Source organism: Anolis carolinensis, chromosome 2 (genome assembly GCF_035594765.1).
Source record: "Anolis carolinensis isolate JA03-04 chromosome 2, rAnoCar3.1.pri, whole genome shotgun sequence".
Classification (NCBI taxonomy): Eukaryota; Metazoa; Chordata; class Lepidosauria; order Squamata; family Dactyloidae; genus Anolis; species Anolis carolinensis.
In genome coordinates, this window is record NC_085842.1 from 85715510 (window position 1) to 85735240 (window position 19731).

The 19731-nt window shown below is 37.8% G+C and overlaps 1 protein-coding gene across 2 annotated transcripts in view; it reads right to left on the reverse strand.

The window, feature by feature from the left end:
• Positions 1–19731, reverse strand: part of rbm6 (RNA binding motif protein 6) — a 74910-nt gene that overhangs the window by 40923 nt on the left and 14256 nt on the right. For both annotated transcript variants that reach the window (XR_010002668.1, XM_003217610.4), the window contains exons 4-6: positions 19292–19381; positions 18543–18612; positions 8904–8977 (exon numbers count right to left, since the gene is read on the reverse strand). Coding sequence is in view for 1 of the 2 variants with exons in the window: in XM_003217610.4 (XP_003217658.2) it covers positions 8904–8977; positions 18543–18612; positions 19292–19381 (234 nt within the window). In the remaining variant the exon portion in view is untranslated. The remainder of the gene's footprint in view (positions 1–8903; positions 8978–18542; positions 18613–19291; positions 19382–19731) is intronic.

Sequence of the window (19731 nt, forward strand, 5' to 3'; positions counted from 1 at the left end):
TTGTCAACATCTTTCTTGAATTGCAATTCCCAGAACTGGACTTGGTATTTTGAGTGAGGTCTGTACAAAGCAGAATAAGGTAGGATTATGACTTCCTAAATCTAAACACTATATCCCCATTGATGCAGACTAGAATCACACTGGCTTTTTAAGATGCTGGACCACATTGTTAATTCGTGTTTAGCTTGTGGTCTATGAAGACACTTTCACATCTTTCTATTTGTTTGTTTACTTTTACTGTTTTCAAATCAGGTGTCGCCCACCCTATATCTGTGCATTTCCTTTTTACTGCCTAAGTATAATACCATACATTTCTCTATGTTGAAATTCATTTTGTTAGGAGTATCTGGAATTTTCCTGCTCTGTGCAATACATCTGTAATTTGCCTTATAAACAAAATTCTCATAGCTGCAAAAATGAATTTATTTGTATTTCCCACTCACTAAATAAAGCAATTAATAATCACATGTTAGGAACAGTTCTGTGCATAAATGCAATGTGTTCTCTGATACATCTAAGAAATATATTATGGTAGATCTTTATATTCAAACAATGATAAGAAACAGAATATTTGTGTGGTTTCCATATGCAATATGAGGAGTAATGTTTGAAAATAAACGTGTACTGTACTCAGAAATCCTGCAATTTGTGCAAAAATAGCTTCAAAACGCTGACCAATTCCAATGAGCCACATGACACGAAGTGTCCAATACATGATCAAGCCCAAACTTCAAGTGTTCATGAGAGGTGCATTTTTATTGGAAAAAGATGGTGACCTCATACAACAAGTTAAACAGTTGCCTAAGAATTTCAATCATGGCTTTGACTTCTTTTTTCTTTCACAAGCCTTCTTCTTTTGAATGTTTTCTTATTCTGTAACACTGTACTGGTTACTTCCTTGTTAAATGTTTCCTTTTTGTGTAACAGAATACACAACAACAACAACAACAACAACACTACAGACATAAGAAGTAATAAGAGCATTGATAAGAACAGCAGCTTCAGAAGTTCCTCATACAGGTTAAGATTGCATTTGAAGCAAAAGGATCATAAAAGTTCTGTTAACGTATGTCTGTTGAGATTGAGAGAAAAATCAGGTAAGGGAATTCTCCCAGAACACCACCATGGTCAATTGAGTGTGCAGTGGCACCAAGGTGCTGCAACCAGGTGGCAAAATCAAAGTACTTGTTACTTTCTTATACAATGACAGAAAAGGCAGCTGGACTAGCATAGCTCCCAATTACTCCTGCCATAAACTAAGGTCACATAAACAAGACACCACACCATCACATCTTCATGCCTCCTAATCTAATGCAAGTTAACACCTTTCTTCAAGAAAACTATCTCCCAGTGGACCAAGTACTTTAAGTACTATGCACCACTACATGACAACAAAATTGAAAAGCCATTTTTTTGTTCCACTAAAGCAGTAATTCCCAAAGTGGGCGCTACCGCCCCCTGGTGGGCGCTGCAGTGATCCAGGGGGGCAGTGATGGCCACAGATGCATTTGCCATATGCATTATCTTTCTGTTTAATTGCTATTAAAAAAATTAAAAAATAATTTCCAGGGGGCGCTGAGTAATATTTTTTTCTGGAAAGGGGGCGGTAGGCCAAATAAGTTTGGGAACCACTGCACTAAAGGATCTTATTATGATAACAATTAACAAATATTTCATAGCAAAGTTTACTGGCTGCAACATCTTCTGTCTCAGAAACAAGAGCTTCAACCATCTTTCTCTCAATGCTCTAAATAGGTTGACAGACAACAAGAAGCAAATCTCTTTTGTAGACTAAGAACTCTATTTACATTTCATAGAATTATAGAGTTGGAAGACACCGCAAGGACCATCCAGTTCAATGTTGCTCAATGTTTCTCCCTGAAAGACCTCTAACAAATCCTAATGACTTAACTACAACCTACGGTATAACATGGTAAGAAAAAGACAGCTACTTCAAAGGAACAATGCACTAAAATTTCTAAGTACTTTTATTTCCTGTGTATAAAAATTATTGCCAAAACGAAATAGATTCCATAATTCAAATTAATGAAACAGCCCTGCAACATATTCCAGTAACAGGTCTACACCTTGATTTATTGTGGCAATGAAATCATTGGAATTACATCATACGTGCCATATCACACTGTATCTGTCATTGCATATTAGGAACATCCTTCATTTTTAATCAGTCACTAGTTATCTCCATTTCTGAGAAATATGCAAGTGTTAAATCAGTATAATCTACTGTACCATATTGAAAGTTCTGAGGCCAGAACTTTTAGACCAGTGATTCCTAACCTGTGGGTCCCCAAGTGTTTTGGCCTACAACTCCCAGAAATCCCAGCCAATTTACCAGCGGTTACGATTTCTGGGAGTTGAAGGCCAAAACATCTGTGGACCCATGGCTTGAGGACCACTGCTTTAGGCCATCTAAGCTGCAAATCAACATATAAAATAAAAAATTCTGTTAGCTTATTTGTGTCCCTTATTTCCAATCAGATTACCAAAATGAAAGCTCATAAGCATCCTGATAGAGATGTTGTATGTTAGTGCAGGTTTTTCCTTGTATTTCATCGCATAATAGTCACCATTGCATAATAGTCACACACTCCTTTTTTTGGGGGGGGGCATTTTAAGTATTTTTCTATTCCTTGCACAATATTCACACCCCTACCTGAATGCCTGCCCTTTGGAGCAGCCCCCGTAGCTCCAAGAAACAGGCATGCGGGTGGGTGAAGGCGTGAGAACTAGGAGCTTTCTCTCAGCTGCTGCCAGCCGAGAAGGGCCAAGTTCTGTCCGACAGGAGCACAGACAGGTGAGTCTTTACCTGCCCATGTGCTTGCCAGGGAGAGCTATGGAGACCCTTTGCTCTCGCCCGACAACGAACACCCATTTTTCCCTGCATAATAGTCACATAATCCTTCCCCCCCACACACACATAAAAAAGGGGGGAGTGCAACTATCATGCAATGGAATATAATATATTGAGAACGAATGTCTCCCAAAAATGAAAGACTACTAGGAAAAGAGAAAAAAATGTACACTCAGCTCTAGTCAGTACAATTTGCAGAGATAAAACTTATGGCATAGTTGTCCTGTATTTGCAGCTCAAATGGTAGGGCAAAAAACAAGACCACGTTTGCTATATTTTGTGCAATTAGTTATCCTGTGAAAAACTGCACCAGATTCCGACTTTGCACTTGTTTTAGAAATTTAGAAATCCTCTAGCTTTAGAAATCACAGTATGATTGTCATATTGGTTTCATGATACAAATGTGATAATTTATTTAGCGCATGAAAGCAATTAACCAGAAAAATGATCAACGTATTACTTCTACACCTCCTCTTAATAAGAGAGCTAGAAGCAGTCTCATTCTTAGTTACAACAGTAACCACATTAGTAGAGGAAAGTGATATCAAAAGTGATCAAGATATAGTTTCAAACCCTTTCAAAGCCCACAGAGGGTGAAGTTAATAAATTCAGTATATCAGAAGGCATATTGTACTGTAAAGGCACAAACGTCAATCCATTTGTTGGACTGAATTTCTCTACCCTCTGATGAATGGCGATACTATAGTATGACCCAAGTTCCTAAATTTACAAATATATTCCTCTGAAGACAATGATTATGATTATCCAAGGCACATGTGTCAAATGCAAGTCCCACAAGCAAAATTCGGCCTGCCATGTCATTTTACGTTGCCCTGCAAATGCTGGTCAACAATTGACGTATTCCTTGTCATTCAACTTTAGGACTACACCTGATAGGAATTGGGATACAGCAACACATGGAAGACTGCAGTTCGTTCTGTTTAGCCAGGATGGTAGAGTTTAAATTTTATACAAAGCTTGTGTATATAATGCCTGACTTTAAAATATCATTTAACCTTTCCCCAACCTCAGAGCCACAAGTGCACTAACCAGTATGTAAAAAAATTATAGTTGGCTCTCTGTATCCACAGATTCTGCATTCATGGATTCAAAAGGCAACCATAAGACTGATGTGACCCTTGACGAAAATGAGTTTGACACTGCTAATCTAAGGTATTTCAAAATTAGTAGGCCTAACTCTTATTGCTTTAATGGCTTCACTAATTTGGCCACACACTAGATAAATTTCAAGTCTGTTTATTAATGAACTGTATTTTAAGTCAGTTCTGTAAACATCACAGGACATTTTAACTGTTTTGGCTACAAAAGTGCAGAGGGCCAAAATAGTGCACACTTCCCCCTTGCCAGCTAGAAAGGAAGAGGAGGGAGTCTTTAAAACAATGCTATCTAAGAGAATTTCTTCTCCCAATATCCAAAATGCACACATATTGCCATCACTGACAGACTGAAGGCCAGCCTGGTCACACACTGCAGTACTTCCTTAAGTTGTATTTGGAATTTTAATCACCACCCATTTTTATGCCTCTCTGAACTATTACTCACAGGAACAGAAATGTAAGCTAATTATATTTCTGTTAAAGTAATTTATTTTGTAATAGGTAGCTTAAGCTATTCAACTCAGTTATCTTTAAAAAGCAAAAAATATTTCCCTATTCCTTTTCCTCACTTTGATAGCATTGCTTCAGTGACCCAAACCCTCTACTTGACACCGAACTAATTGCTAAACTACTGGAAATAAGGCTAAACTGATATAGTGTAAATGACAGAGAAAAGGAAAAATAAGCTCTGAAGGCTATGAAGAGTTGAATTTTTAAAACAAATCTCTGCTGGTGAGTCTATTAAGTAAAATGTTTTTGAATATGGCACTACTAAATACAAAAGTGGACAGTATTTAGCATCCTATTAGTGGCATATGTCTCATTAGGTATGCATGGCAAATATTTCATCACATCGCAACAGTGTTATTCTGCTCAGTGATGGAAGTTGCATACTGTGATTGTACATGGAGACATTAGTGCTGCACATTTTGCATTCTACAACATCACTTAGTCACTAACATGTGCTGCACAACACTGTGCTGAGGGGGTGTTGGACTGAAGCTACTGTGACTTCTGTTGGGTGGTTTCTCACTTTTAAACAGTGTATGTAATATGGAAAATGAAAACCCCACTGCTCTTGTATTTACAGAGATGTTGGAAGCTCACAGCTCTCTCTCAAGCCTAAGTCTATATATATAAAAGAGTGATGGCATCAGGGCAATTCACAAAACAACAAAACTACAGGCCCTCCAACCTCGAAATTTGACAACACAACCCATCATCCACGCCTCTAGGTTGATACAACAAAAAGAAAAGAAAAATAAAGTCCTAATTAGAGGGAGAGCAATAATTGTTTTTATCCAATTGCTGCCAGTTTAGAGGGCTAATCTCTGCCCACTTCGTTGCCTAGCAACCAAGGGACAGCCAGGTTTCAGTTAGGGGACAGGCAAATTTAGGCCTCACTTAGGCTTCTTCCACAGATTATCTAATTTGCACTGGATTATATGGCAGTGTAGACTCAAGGTCCTTCCACACAGCTATATAACCCATTTATAATCTTATATTATCTGCTTTGCACTGGATTATCTTGACTCCACACTGCCATATAATCCACTTCAGTGTGCATTTTATACAACTGTGAAGAAAGGGCCTCATATAATCCAGTTCTGAGCAGATAATATAAGATTAGAAATATACTCTCACTTATCCAACATAAACAGGCCGGCAGGATAAGTAAATATATTGGATAATAAGAAGGGATTCAGGAAAAGCTGATTAAACATCAAATTAGGTAATCGTTATACAAATTAAGCACCAAAACATCATATTATACAACAAATTTGACAGAAAAGGTAGTTCCATGCGCAGTAATGCTATGTAGTAATTACAGTAGAGTCTCACTTATCCAACACTCGCTTATCCAACGTTCTGGATTATCCAACAGATTTTTGTAGTCAATGTTTTCAATATATCGTGATATTTTGGTGCTAAATTCATAAATACAGTAATTACTACATAGCATTACTGCGTATTGAACTACTTTTTCTGCCAAATTTGTTGTCTAACATGATGTTTTGGTGTTTCATTTGTAAAATCATAACCTAATTTGATATTTAATAGGCTTTTCCTTAACGCCTCCTTATTATCCAACATATTCGGTTATCCAACATTTTGCCAGCCCACTTATGTTGGATAAGTGAGACTCTACTGTACTGTATTTACAAATTTACCAGTAAAATATCACAATGAATTTGAAACACTGACTACAAAAACATTGATTATGAAAAGGCAGACTGTGTTGGATAATCCAGGACATTGTATAAGCGAATGTTGGATAAGTGAGATTCTACTTTGATATGAAATAATTTCTAGGATAGAATAACGCAGAACAATATAATCTCTAAAACCAGGACAGTAATAAAGAAATAAAGAAATAAAGAAAGTAAATAAAGCAAGGAAATTGGAAATTCCACAAAGGAAACAATCAGGACCAGCTAACACCTCCCAAGAAAGGATTCTTCCAGAAAGGAAGCTGAGAAGGCAGTGAAGCACTATGTATTACCAAAGTCCTTATTATTACTATCATTACTATCCTTACTATTATTATTATTATTATTATTATTATTATTATTATTATTATGTTGCGGTCAACCGTGAAAATGAATACAATCTGGCTCCAAGTATTCAAAAACACTAAAATCAGAATATAAAAAAATTAATGTGGTATAATAAAACAGAACAATACAATCTCTAAAATCAGAACACTAAATAAAGAACAACACTCTGAAAATAGGGGAATTCCACACAGAAAACAATCAGGGCCAGCTAACACCTCCCAACAAAGGATTCCCATCATCAAAGTCTGGCCAATGTTTTCTCAGGGCCACAGACAGTAGAAGCATATAAACTATCGCAAACAACACCACTCTGAAAACAAGGTAATTCCAGACAGGAAACAATCAGGGCCAGCTAACACCTCCCAACAAACAAATCACTCAGGGAGGAAACAGCTAGGCTTTAAATCTGCAAGGCCATTACATCCTAATCATTTTTCCTAATTGCAGCATTCATACTTGCCTCCAACAGACAAAAAAAAAAAAACAATCAGAAATATTGCATATTCACAACCTTTAGGAAATAATGTCCCCTGATGGCACAGCATGTTAAAGCGCTGAGCTGCTGAACTTCTGGACCGAAAGGCCGCAGGTTTGAATTGGGGGAACTGACAGAGCCCCCACTGTTAGCCCCAGCTTCTGCCAACCCAGAAGTTCAAAAACATGTAAATGTGAGTGCATCAATAGGTACTGCTCCGGTGGGAAGGTAACGCCGCTCCATGCAGTCATCCCACATGACCTTGGAGGAGTCTACGGACAACGACGGTTCTTCGGCTTAGAAATGGAGATGAGCACCAACCCCCAGAATCATACATGACTGGGCTTAATGTCCGAGAAAAACGTTTACCCTTTACCTTAACTACCACCAATTCCTCAATACTTTATTTCCCATACCACCATTCTTCGCCACAGCAACGCGTGGCCGGGCACAGCTAGTTTCTTTATAAAGCATTCCAAGGCCTTTCTACCTGAAAAGGTTTTAAATTAGAGAAGAGCTTTTCATCATTATTACTCAATGTTTTTAAGATGATAAGTGAATCCAATTTTGTATTTATTTTATCTTCTGAGTGGAATGGGCTATTTGTTAAAATTAATGCAAAAGAGAGGAAAGGATGGAAAGAATTTGCTATAGCCCAGAATGAAGCTGTTATTGATCAAAGGCATTCTTATCTGACTACTTGATTCCCATTCAGCCATGATTTTGAGAATCTACAGAACACTGAAAATTAGAGTTTAAACCGGGGGGATAGTCTTGGGTTTTTCCCCCCCAGAATACTGTACTAGTGCTTCTAGAATAAAATGGTTTTGGTTTTTTTTCCTTCAGGGATTCATCATATATTTAAAGGTGATGAACATTTATCTGACTAGTGTAATTACACTGATTGAGAAAGCTAGTCAGAATGGTCTTTTAACAATTTTGTTCATGAAACCAAGTTTGTGTACAAATGAACCTAATAAAACAAGGGTGTTATTATTTTAGTCACCTATGTAGTCGATTTTGGAGAATTTTGGTCTTCCAGTAAGGGATACTGAAATTATATTTCTAGCTCATATAATCTGTGGGATTTTTTTCTTTAGAACTGACAATAGCCAAATTGTTGAAATTATAACTCAAATAGATTATGCAAGATTGGCTGATTTATTTTTCCATATTTTTTATTATAATTTTACTTTAAAAAAATCTAGTCCACACTATAATTCATTATTAACGAGAACAACATTTCTTAGGAAATCAAATTAACCAGGTGCAGCAAAAACTGGCCAGACCTTTCTTAAGCAGCTCCATCACGCCTAAAGTGCAAAATGAATATCAAAGGAAGCAGGCAACGCCCCATAATACCCACCAGGGATAAATGAGGCACATGCACACTTTCTTTCATTCAGAGCTGCATACCAGGGGTCTAGCCTGCACAATCATATGTGCATATGTGTGTTTTCAAATATATCATCATTTTGCCTAGAGAAAGTATAGATTCGGTTTACTAAACAAAGTGAAGAAAGTGAAATATTTGAGGTTACCAGTTCCTGGTATCTGAAAACCACGATACACCTTAACACACAAGGACAATCTCCAGAACTGAAAACGCTATTCTTCACCACTGCACTGAGAAGCTACCATGCCTGCAAGTGTGTACAACTCAAGGGGAGAGATTCTTCCAAAACTATACTCTTTCCATGAAATATTAAGCTTAAGCCTCTCCAGAATTCTCTGAAACATCAGCATATTAAACTTCCATGCTGTACATTTTAAAATAAAAAATCCTTCCTGTGACCTCCATTTCAAAAAAGTTGCTAGGTGTCCCCCCTCCCCACAAAAAGATTCTTCTAGCAGCATTTTCGACCGAAGTGTAAAGCAACCTGGTTGGCTTCCATGCAGGCGATGGCCTCCTCCAAGAGGGAAAACTCCACGCAGATATAGCCATAGTTGTAACCTGGGGACAGCATTTAAATACAGACGGGATTTGCGTTAGTGCCAGAAAGCCATATTTTCAGTACCCTATTTCCCCTCAGCATACACCCAGCTACCACCCCACCACGCTTCCCACAAAACAAGATAAAAGCAACAGCTGATATTATTTAAAATTCAGGTCCAAATGAAGCTTTGGTTTGATGGTACCTGGCAAGAAATGAACAATCCTGTTTAGTTCTTATGAATCTAGCACACTGCGTGATTTGGATTTCCATTTTTAAAAAGATCAACATTGTGATAGGTGTATTTGCACAGAATCGAGGAAACACTAATCATTCCAGTGTTCAACTTATTAAAAACCATGTTTTTTTTAAAGATATGCATCTGCTAACAAGAACAATATTTTTGTGTTAAGAAACAGAAGAACTTTCTTAGTTCATTATTAACTTTTCAGCAGTAGTTGGAACAGCATTAAATTCTGGAAATGTCTTTCATTTCAAGGATATTGCATAATATAAAAAATCAACCTTTATCCCTTTTGATACATAAACAGAGTTAGTGCGGTTCAAAGACACAAATATTTATAGGAGAATTGTACAAAGCTATTAATCCCTTCTTTAAAACCAGTCCAAATTAAAGGGGCAAACCATTCTTGAAGTCATTTATATTTATTCACTAAAAGGAGCATTCATTACCCACACTTAGAAAAAATATTTGCTTCCGATGAAAAGTATTTCAAGAAGAAAGGCACCCATCTGCCTGAAATTTAGATGAGTGGGGCACATAAAAACATCCTCAACTTTGAAGTTATTAAGGATTTATAACCACTTAGATTAAAAACAAAGTTTACTCAGCTCAACATGTGCCACCTTAAGCACGGAGAAACATCTATAATTTCTATGACTGAAACTATAAGAATTATTTTGCATCGCTATAACATATAACAAAATGGAAAAGAACCATGTGTATATTGAGTGCTTTATTTATTCAGATACTTCCAATCTTTACACAGCAAACGCAAGCATTAGCATTATGAACTGTCCTGATTGCAACAGATGGCCTTTCACAACAACTCTACAAAACCAAGTAGGTGCTATATCTGATGAATCCCACATACATGTTCATATTTGTAAAACAAGCAAGCAAACAACCATCTAAGTATATATCTCACTGATCATTTATCTATAATGAGAGATAACTACCAACACAGCAGTAATAATTTGTTTTAAATTATGCCTGTGCATAATATCAGTATAGCTACATAGCTGATGTATTGGGCCAGATAACACAAAGGAAACAACTCTTTATCTCTCTATAACGAATAGAGATAGATACCCATACTGGTGCATCATCAAATGGTAGATACTAGTGACTTCATCCCTACTTTTGATTAGTAGCTACTGAAGGAAATGCAAAATGTAATGTCAAAACTATTATGAGATGTAACTACTTGTTTACAGCCGAAATGGCACCAAGCTGCTAGTTTCTATAATATTTCCAATCTGATGTAGGGAAAAGGTTCACAAGGCTAAAGCGCAAAATGAGCTCAGGCTTGCCAGGGACATAAAAAACAACAAGAAAGGCTTTTTTGCTTACGTTGGTAGAAAAAGGAAGAAAAAGGAGGCGATAGGGCCTCTGCAAGGAGAAGATGGGGTGATGGCGACAGGGGACAGGGAAAAGGCAGAACTGCTCAATGCCTTCTTTGCCTCGGTCTTCTCACAAAAAGAAAGCCATCTTCAACCTCAGCAACATGGAATGGACGAAAGATTGGGGGAAATCCAACCCCAAATAGGGAAACAAGTTGTCCAGGAACACCTGGCCTCTCTAAACGAATTCAAGTCCCCAGGGCCAGATCAGCTACATCCAAGAGTATTGAAGGAATTAGCGGAAGTTATTTCAGAACCACTAGCAATTATCTTCGAGAGTTCTTGGAGAACGGGAGAAGTCCCAGCAGATTGGAGGAGAGCGAATGTGGTCCCTATCTTCAAGAAGGGAAAAAAGAACGACCCAAACAATTACCGTCCGGTCAACCTCACATCGATACCAGGCAAGATTCTGGAAAAGATCATTAAGGAAGTGGTCTGCGAACACTTAGAAACAAATGCGGTCATTGCTAATAGTCAACACGGATTTACAAAAAACAAGTCATGCCAGACTAATCTGATCTCTTTTTTCGATAGAGTTACGAGTTGGGTCGATACAGGGAATGCTGTGGATGTAGCCTACCTGGATTTCAGTAAGGCCTTCGACAAAGTCCCCCACGACCTTCTGGCAAATAAACTAGTAAAATGTGGGCTAGACAAAACTACGGTTAGGTGGATCTGTAATTGGCTAAGTGAACGAACCCAAAGGGTGCTCACCAATGCATCGTCTTCATCATGGAAAGAAGTGACAAGTGGAGTGCCGCAGGGTTCTGTCCTGGGCCCAGTTCTGTTCAACATCTTTATTAACGATTAAACAACAACAACAACAACAACAACAACGTAAAAACAATACAATATTTAAAAATAAAAATAATTTTAACCAACATACATTTATCAGGATTTCAATGGGAAGTGTACTCTTGCTTCTGGCCAATGAGATAGTCAAGTTAATTAGGGTTGTTGTTGTTGTTGTGTGCCTTCAAGTCATTTCAAACTTTGGGCGAGCCTAAGTCTAAAATGTATTTATTTATTATTTATTTATTTCCTGCATTTATTTACTACATTTGTATTACACCATTCTCATCCCAAAGAGGACTCAGAGTGGCTTACAAATTATATGTACATACAATATATTATATTATTAGCATAGCACAATATTAGCATTATATATTACTTTATTGAACTATACCACTATACTGTAATATTATCAGTAATATTATATGTAATATAGCATATATAATTAATATTATTATATGGTATTATTATTAGTGTTATATTGTATTACATTATAATATTATTATCAATATTATATGTATATACAATATATTATATTATAAAACTGAAGGCGGGGGCCAGGTAAATGACCTCGGAGGGCCGCATCTGGCCCCCGGGCCTTAGTTTGGGGACCCCTGACTTAGACAAAGGGTTAGAAGGCACGATCATCAAGTTTGCAGACGACACAAAACTGGGAGGGATAGCCAACACTCCAGAAGACAGGAGCAGAATTCAAAATGATCTTGACAGACTAGAGAGATGGGCCGAAACTAACAAAATGAAGTTCAACAGGGACAAATGCAAGATACTTCATTTCGGGAGAAAAAATGGAAATCAAAGATACAGAATGGGGGACGCCTGGCTTGACAGCAGTGTGTGCGAAAAAGACCTTGGAGTCCTCGTGGACAACAAGTTAAACATGAGCCAACAATGTGATGCAGCAGCTAAAAAAGCCAACGGGATTCTGTCCTGCATCAATAGGGGAATAGCGTCTAGATCCAGGGAAGTCATGCTCCCCCGCTATTCTGCCTTGGTCAGACCACACCTGGAATACTGTGTCCAATTTTGGGCACCGCAGTTGAAGGGAGATGTTGACAAGCTGGAAAGCGTCCAGAGGAGGGCGACTAAAATGATTAAGGGTCTGGAGAACAAGCCCTATGAGGAGAAGCTTAAAGAGCTTGGCATGTTTAGCCTGCAGAAGAGAAGGCTGAGAGGAGACATGATAGCCATGTACAAATACGTGAAGGGAAGTCATAGGGAGGAGGGAGCAAGCTTGTTTTCTGCTGCCCTGCAGACTAGGACATGGAACAATGGCTTCAAACTACAGGAAAGGAGATTCCACCTGAACATCAGGAAGAACTTCCTCACTGTGAGGGCTGTTCGACAGTGGAACTCTCTCCCCCCGGGCTGTGGTGGAGGCTCCTTCCTTGGAGGCTTTTAAGCAGAGGCTGGATGGCCATCTGTCGGGGGTGCTTTGAATGCGATTTCCTGCTTCTTGGCAGGGGGTTGGACTGGATGGCCCATGAGGTCTATTCCAACTCTACTATTCTGTGATTCTATGTTCTGCTAGTAGTGTGAGAATTGCTGGAGCTTTCCCTTTCTCAGAACCCCATCTTCCACGTAATTGTTATAGCCAAGCTGAAAACCACAAGAAACCATGGAACTAGAGAATCATCTGCATATATGCTTGTCATAAATTTGATCAAGATATCTTGTAGATTAAGTGACTAACTATCTACAAATCAAACTGTTCATACTGTGAGCCCCCGTTTCTCCTGCTGGCAAAATAAGTTATCAAGAAGCAGCTCTTTTGCCTAAGAAACTGCAAAGCAGCTGTATTGTTTTACTTCATTTTTAGTACAAGACAGTAGCAAAACTAAATTTTACAAAATACATGTGTACTAACTCATTATGAATGAATCTTTACTATTCAAATATGAGATAAGACATCTAGGGTGCAGTGGGCCATCAAAAAAAGAAGACACGCTTGACACATGAATATAAAGTGATGTATTATGTGAAGATCTTTTGTCATCAACTCAATGACTGTGCTCACAGTTACGCAGCTAAATGAAAGTTAGCAAAAAAAGAAAATACACTATATATTATGTAACCATTTCAGTCAAAAAAATCAACCCCCAAAACCTGAATCAACTTATCCAAGTGCCAATGTAAGTACAAACAGTCCCCAAATTATGAACAAGATAGGTTCTGTAAGTTTGTTCTTAAGTAAATTTGTATGTAAGCCAGAACAAATAAATTTGTAAAGTGTAACTATAGCCATATATAGCGAGGGGGGGAGAGATAGCATAAGGAAGTATCAACACCCCTGTGGTGTTTGTTTTGCTGTCTGTGCTCCTCTTCAGATACAAGGATTGCAGAGAAAGCTTCAGCGGAGACAGCTTTTCCCCATGATAACTCTTTCAGAAGTGAATTCCCCTTCCTAGGGAGTAGATTTCTCTCATTTCCTGTTGTCTCCTCCTCTTTCTCAACTATGAGTCGTTTGTAAGTCGGATGTTTGTAACTCAGGGACTGCCTGTACTGTACCTTAACTCAAAATGAGGAACCATCTCCTTTTCTATATTGAGTGGCAAAAAGCAAGAGTTTAGTATGTCCCTGAGGAACCTAAAACTTGTGGTCCTCTGGGTGTTTTGGACTTTGACTCTCAGAATTCCTGGCCACTGGAGATACTGGCTAGGGCTTCTGAGAGTTGGAGGCCCAAATATCTGGAGGGCCACAGATTTGACACTTTTAACCTAAAGGAAGAATTTAGTCTCTCTACTCTCTCTGCCATGGCATCACTTCTTGTCTTTTTAAATGCCCAGAAAGAGAAATAGCAGCTGGTTCCCCAAAGTAGCATTGGTGCTTTCCCCTTTTTGCAGAATGACCTTCAACTTATCCACAAATCGTATCATTCAAACTTTTGGGCCACAAACCTACTGTCAACTTATTCATGAGTATATATTGTATCTCTTAACTGCAGGTCATAATCAAACCATGGAATTCACTACTACAGAATATGACAGCCATCAACCTAAGTTGACTTTAGCAGGGGGAATGATCAATTAACAGTGAACAAACCTACTGCAGCAACCACTTATGGTGGATATTACCTCCCATATAAGAATCAACATGTCTCTGGATACAACATGCATTATGGGGGGAGGGGGGCAAGGGATAACTATTATTCCCATGTTCTGCTTGTGGACTATGCCTCTGTGCTAGAAGTGGGACGATGCATCCCTTTTCATGCTGTTGAGTCACATATTCAAGCAGCTCTAGTTAGCCTGATTATTTGTGAGGGAAACTGAGAGTTACAGCCAAGCAATATCTGGAGGCCTGTATGATTCTAATCCCCATTCTGTGCATACTAGAAAAAACAATGTGGTTGGCCCCTACAAGAAACTGACTTTTTGCCCAATCTGACAGACCTCTTCTGCAATTAAACATATTTAACTAAAAGTATAGATAGATTGCAAATTACAGACAGAAAGTACTATTTGCACATTCTGGCATTACATCTTGCATGAAGATCTGAGTAGGATCTTCATTTATATGCTTCTCTTTAAGAAGGAAGGTCTACTGTAGCATTCTGTTCTGGGTCCAAGGTGATTTGTTTATCAAAGGCTTAGCTACATCAGTGTTAACCATGGTTTATTGGGTTTATCCAGCTTAGGTTCATGTTTAGATGTCAAGCTAAATCATTGTTCATGCATCATGACAAAGAGCAGCAACAAGCTTCAGACAAGTGTATTTAAGCACACAGTTGTTTTTAAAAACATAAGAATGTATTCTATCTCAAAAGGAAACTAAATAGAAATAGCTATTTTCTCCCACATCAGGGATAAACGTATGTAAACTATTTTCCTTGCATGCAGAGACAAAATATTTGAATATCAGCCAACTATATAAACTTTCCTCTAATTGCAGGTAACACAAACAACTGGCTCTTTTATTCAGGGGTGTCAAGCCAATGACATAAGCTAGCATTTTCTGCAACACAATACAGCAGGGATGGGAACACGCAGCCTACAAGGCCATTTGTGGCCCATAAGATCCTGCAATCCACCCCCCTTCCCCATATTTCCAATTGTTAATTTTATTAAGAATGCCCCTATACTTTCTAGAGCCTGTGGGGACAATTGTGCCACATTTTAGGTTCAAGAGAGACCTTCATTTAGTGAAGACCCTTGGGATATACATAACTGAAAAATTTGTGGCATTTTGGCACATTTAATCACCAGCACACATATGTGCACTGGTAACAGTTTTTGTATGCACAGAAAATTATAAATGTGCTTGTTTTTTCATTAAGTGGATATACAGCAGTATTTTCTTCTTGATAGCTAAGTATTTGGATGAAATTTCTCTCAAGATCTGCTTTGTTTCCTTACTATTTTTATATATACACATATTTCATTACATAATAGTCGCCATCACATAATAGTTGTAGCACCCTTTATGAGATCCCCATTTTGGTCTTTTTGTATTCCCTGCACAATCGTCAGACCCTCATCTGTGTGCCTACCCCTTGGAACAGCCTCCATACCACTGAGAGGCAGGCATGCAGACAGGTGAAAGTGCGAGAAGTAGTAGGCTTCTCTCAGCGAGCGGGTGAGCCTTCACCCACCTGCGCACCTATCGGGACAAGCTAGGAGGCTTCTTTTGGCTGCTACCAGCTGAGAGAGGCTACAGGACTTGCTGGCAGCTGAAGAAGGCCCTGTAGGTCCACTCGCCCATGCACCAATGAGAGGTCTAATAATACTCACACCTCCCTTTTTGAAGAGGGGAAAGGCGGGATTGTGACTATTATGCAGTGAAATACAGTATATAAACCTCCTCTGAAATGTGTTTTGCTGTGCCGAAATGACAAAATTACTCAACCCTGGAGGGACCACTGTATTAATGTTTACATATCTATTCATTTCCAATTTTACTTCCAAACATTTCTCTAAAGCATCAAGCATCATTCTCCAAGATTTCATTTCTATTTCATTTAGTTGTAAAGACAAATTCTGTGACATCATAAAAATAAGAAACTTTATGTACCTGAAACACTTTAGTTATTCCTTACTATTTTACTGGCCCTGGAGGATTTTCTAAGCCCTACAAAACTAGGTTTGAGGGCACACGGTGGAGTTGAAGCAGGAAGGGTGAAATCACACACTCTTTCGGTTGGAATGTATCAATAACTAGAAAACATCTGGATACTGAACATCATTTAAATATTTAAATGAATTACTATGGGTGTGTAGCTGTTTCTGTCATACCAGTTTTACATTTGAGCAAGATCATGTTTCATTCAAGAAACATATATGGAATTTTCTTCAGATTTGCACCCCACTTAGAAAATATCACATAGGACTACTTAGTGGCCACTGAGACATATAGACATCATATGAAGAATAACTTAAAACAAAAATGAAATAAAATAAACTTATGATCTGTCTCATAAACATGGTTTTTCATCCAACAGAACATGCTCACTGAAGCTATTCAGACAGCACTGAAAATATTTGATATTACAAGAGTCGTGGACTTGCATTTTTTCTCATCACCACATATCCAGCTATTAGAAACTTCTGACCATGATTTTCAGCCAGCCATGTCCCAACACTGCAGATCATTGTTTACTGTAATTTACAATGCTAGATTCTAGACAAATATGGTTTCCACAAAATATTTTCCAGGGTCTGAACTCAACAACACACTTATACTTTGTCATAAATTGTGATTGAATATGTCTGATTTCCACATGCAAGGGGGAAAGAGTTTTCATGAGCATAAGTTTTATGCTCAGAACTCTAAATCATAATTTGGTGTTGCATCTGAACAGCCCCATTATTTACTAGAAAAGTAATAACATTAATGGGACAGCCCAAAACATCAGAATTACTTCAAGGTCCCTTTTAAATTGCTCTTATACCAACTCCCCAAACTGATTCCAAACACAGGAATATTGAAAGCTGTGTGTTGAGGAGTACTGTGAGGATAGCTTCTGAAAAGAAAAAAAACTGGTGTGAATATGCCCAGTGACCACATTCAGACTGCAGCTATGTAAGCAAGCTACTGGACACCAATGAATCTTAGCTTCCTAGGAAACAAGGAGTAACAGTGATGAAACACACATTAACAGGCTACACAAAATATTTAGGTATTTCAGATTCTAAATCTATATAGAGATTTGTGTCACTGGAAAATCATAGATTTCCAAAGCACCTCTCCATTTTCCTCCTATAGAACTTCCCCTTCTGGAGCAGTCACCTTGAATTTTCCACATTACCTGCCTAACTTTGTATACTTTATTTCCACCCACATAGAAAACTAAAAATTACTGCTACATAGAATTCATCTGGATGCCAGTCAGGAACATGTGAAGTTAAGCCAGGATGCTGTAAACAAATTATCCTCTGAAACAAGAACTACATCCTTAATATATAAAGTTTGTAACTCAGTCAAATTGAGTGAACAAGAGTAGATGATACTGAAAAGAGATGCATCTTTTAGTGATACCATGGAAACTCTTAACACCTATTTAGACAAAGTTTGCCTCAATGAAAGAACATAATAAAGAAGGCCTGTTGGGGAGAAAATGCTATCTGTTCTTAAATGTTTCTTTCAGAAGAGCTGTGTTTTACAGCCTTCATAGATGTATCATGAATAGCATAAAAGAGGTACAGATGATTTACTGTCTATTTGCTAAGCCTGTGTCTGATAAATCTGAGAGATCAAGGAGACTAGGTGATGCCAAAGTACAGTAGAGTCTCACTTATCCAACACTCTGGATTATCCAACGCATTTTTGTAGTCAATGTTTTCAATACATCGTGATATTTTGGTGCTAAATTTGTAAATACAGTAATTACTACATAGCATTACTGCGTATTGAACTACTTTTTCTGTCAAATTTGTTGTATAACATGATGTTTTGGTGCTTAATTTGTAAAATCATAACCTAATTTGATGTTTAATAGGCTTTTCCTTAATCCCTCATTATCCAACATATTCGCTTATCCAACGTTCTGCCGGCCCGTTTATGTTGGCTAAGTGAGACTCTACTGTATATAAATTAGGATATAAGCAAGAAAGCCATAACTGAATGACAAACAGACCTGTTTTAGAACCTTTCAGGCAAACCCACACAATGGAAATATACACTGAAAAACCTCACCTGTAGTATAATCTTTTAATCTCAAGTTCTTCGTGGGGAATCCGGCAGTTGCTTGGAAAGCATTGAGAATCTACAGAAGCAAAACCAAAACATACGTTATAAACTGACAATGCAACACAGAATGACTATTCTCTCTGGCCCAAATGCAAATACAGGTTAAGTATCCCTTTTCTGAAATGCTTGGGGGGGGGGGGGGTTTAAATATTGGAATACCTGCATTTGCACACCCTATTTCATCATGTAATAGTCGAAGAAAAAGTGGGGTGTGACTATTATGCAGTGGTGACTATTATGCTGAGCTTCACTTGGTGCCAGCAGAGTAAAGTCTCATAGCTAGAAAAGGCACAGGCACACAGGCAAATGAATTTTGTGAGCAACAGTAAAAATACCAATTCTGCCACCACCACAATGGGGATGTGACTATTATGTGGTGGCTACTATTATGAGAGAAAATACAGTATTTGTACACAATGAGATATCTTGGGAGATAAAACCCAAATACAGAATTCATTTGTTTCAAATTCAACATATACACATAGCCTGAAGACAGGTTTATGCAATATTTTTTTAATTGTGCATTAAATAATCTTTGGGTACATTTAACCATCAAAAACATGCTAGCCATCAATGTGGACAACTCTGGAATTCTGGATAAGTGATACTTAACCTGTTTAATAATGTAGTAGAAACAACAAATCCTAATTATTACTAATTTAACAAGGGAGGGGATAGGACAAAATACTACTTACATCATCTTTTGTGGCTGTTTCAGGCACTCTTTCTAGTCGAATCAGCTTGCTTGGCTTTACATCTTTGGGACAGGTTCTGTAATCCTGGTCCTTGAAAAAAAAATGCAGAAGAACTTTTAAAAAGTCATGAAAAAGAAGAAAGGTACAATGTAAAGCTTAAATCAGAGGTGTGTCCATTCATTAAAAAAATGATTTACTATGAATACCAGTAATTACCTTCGTAAATCATTAATTCAAAGATACTCAAGACAACATCCTTACAAATAAACTGTATAACTTCTTAAAATCATTAACTGTTGATAAAAAACAGGAAATGTTGATTTGAAAATGTTTGGAGGCTACTGATCTCTATATAACATCACTCTAAAATATCTAAACTACTCAACACACTAAGGGAACATATAAGAGTTAACAGCAGATACCATCTCCCTCAAAAGACC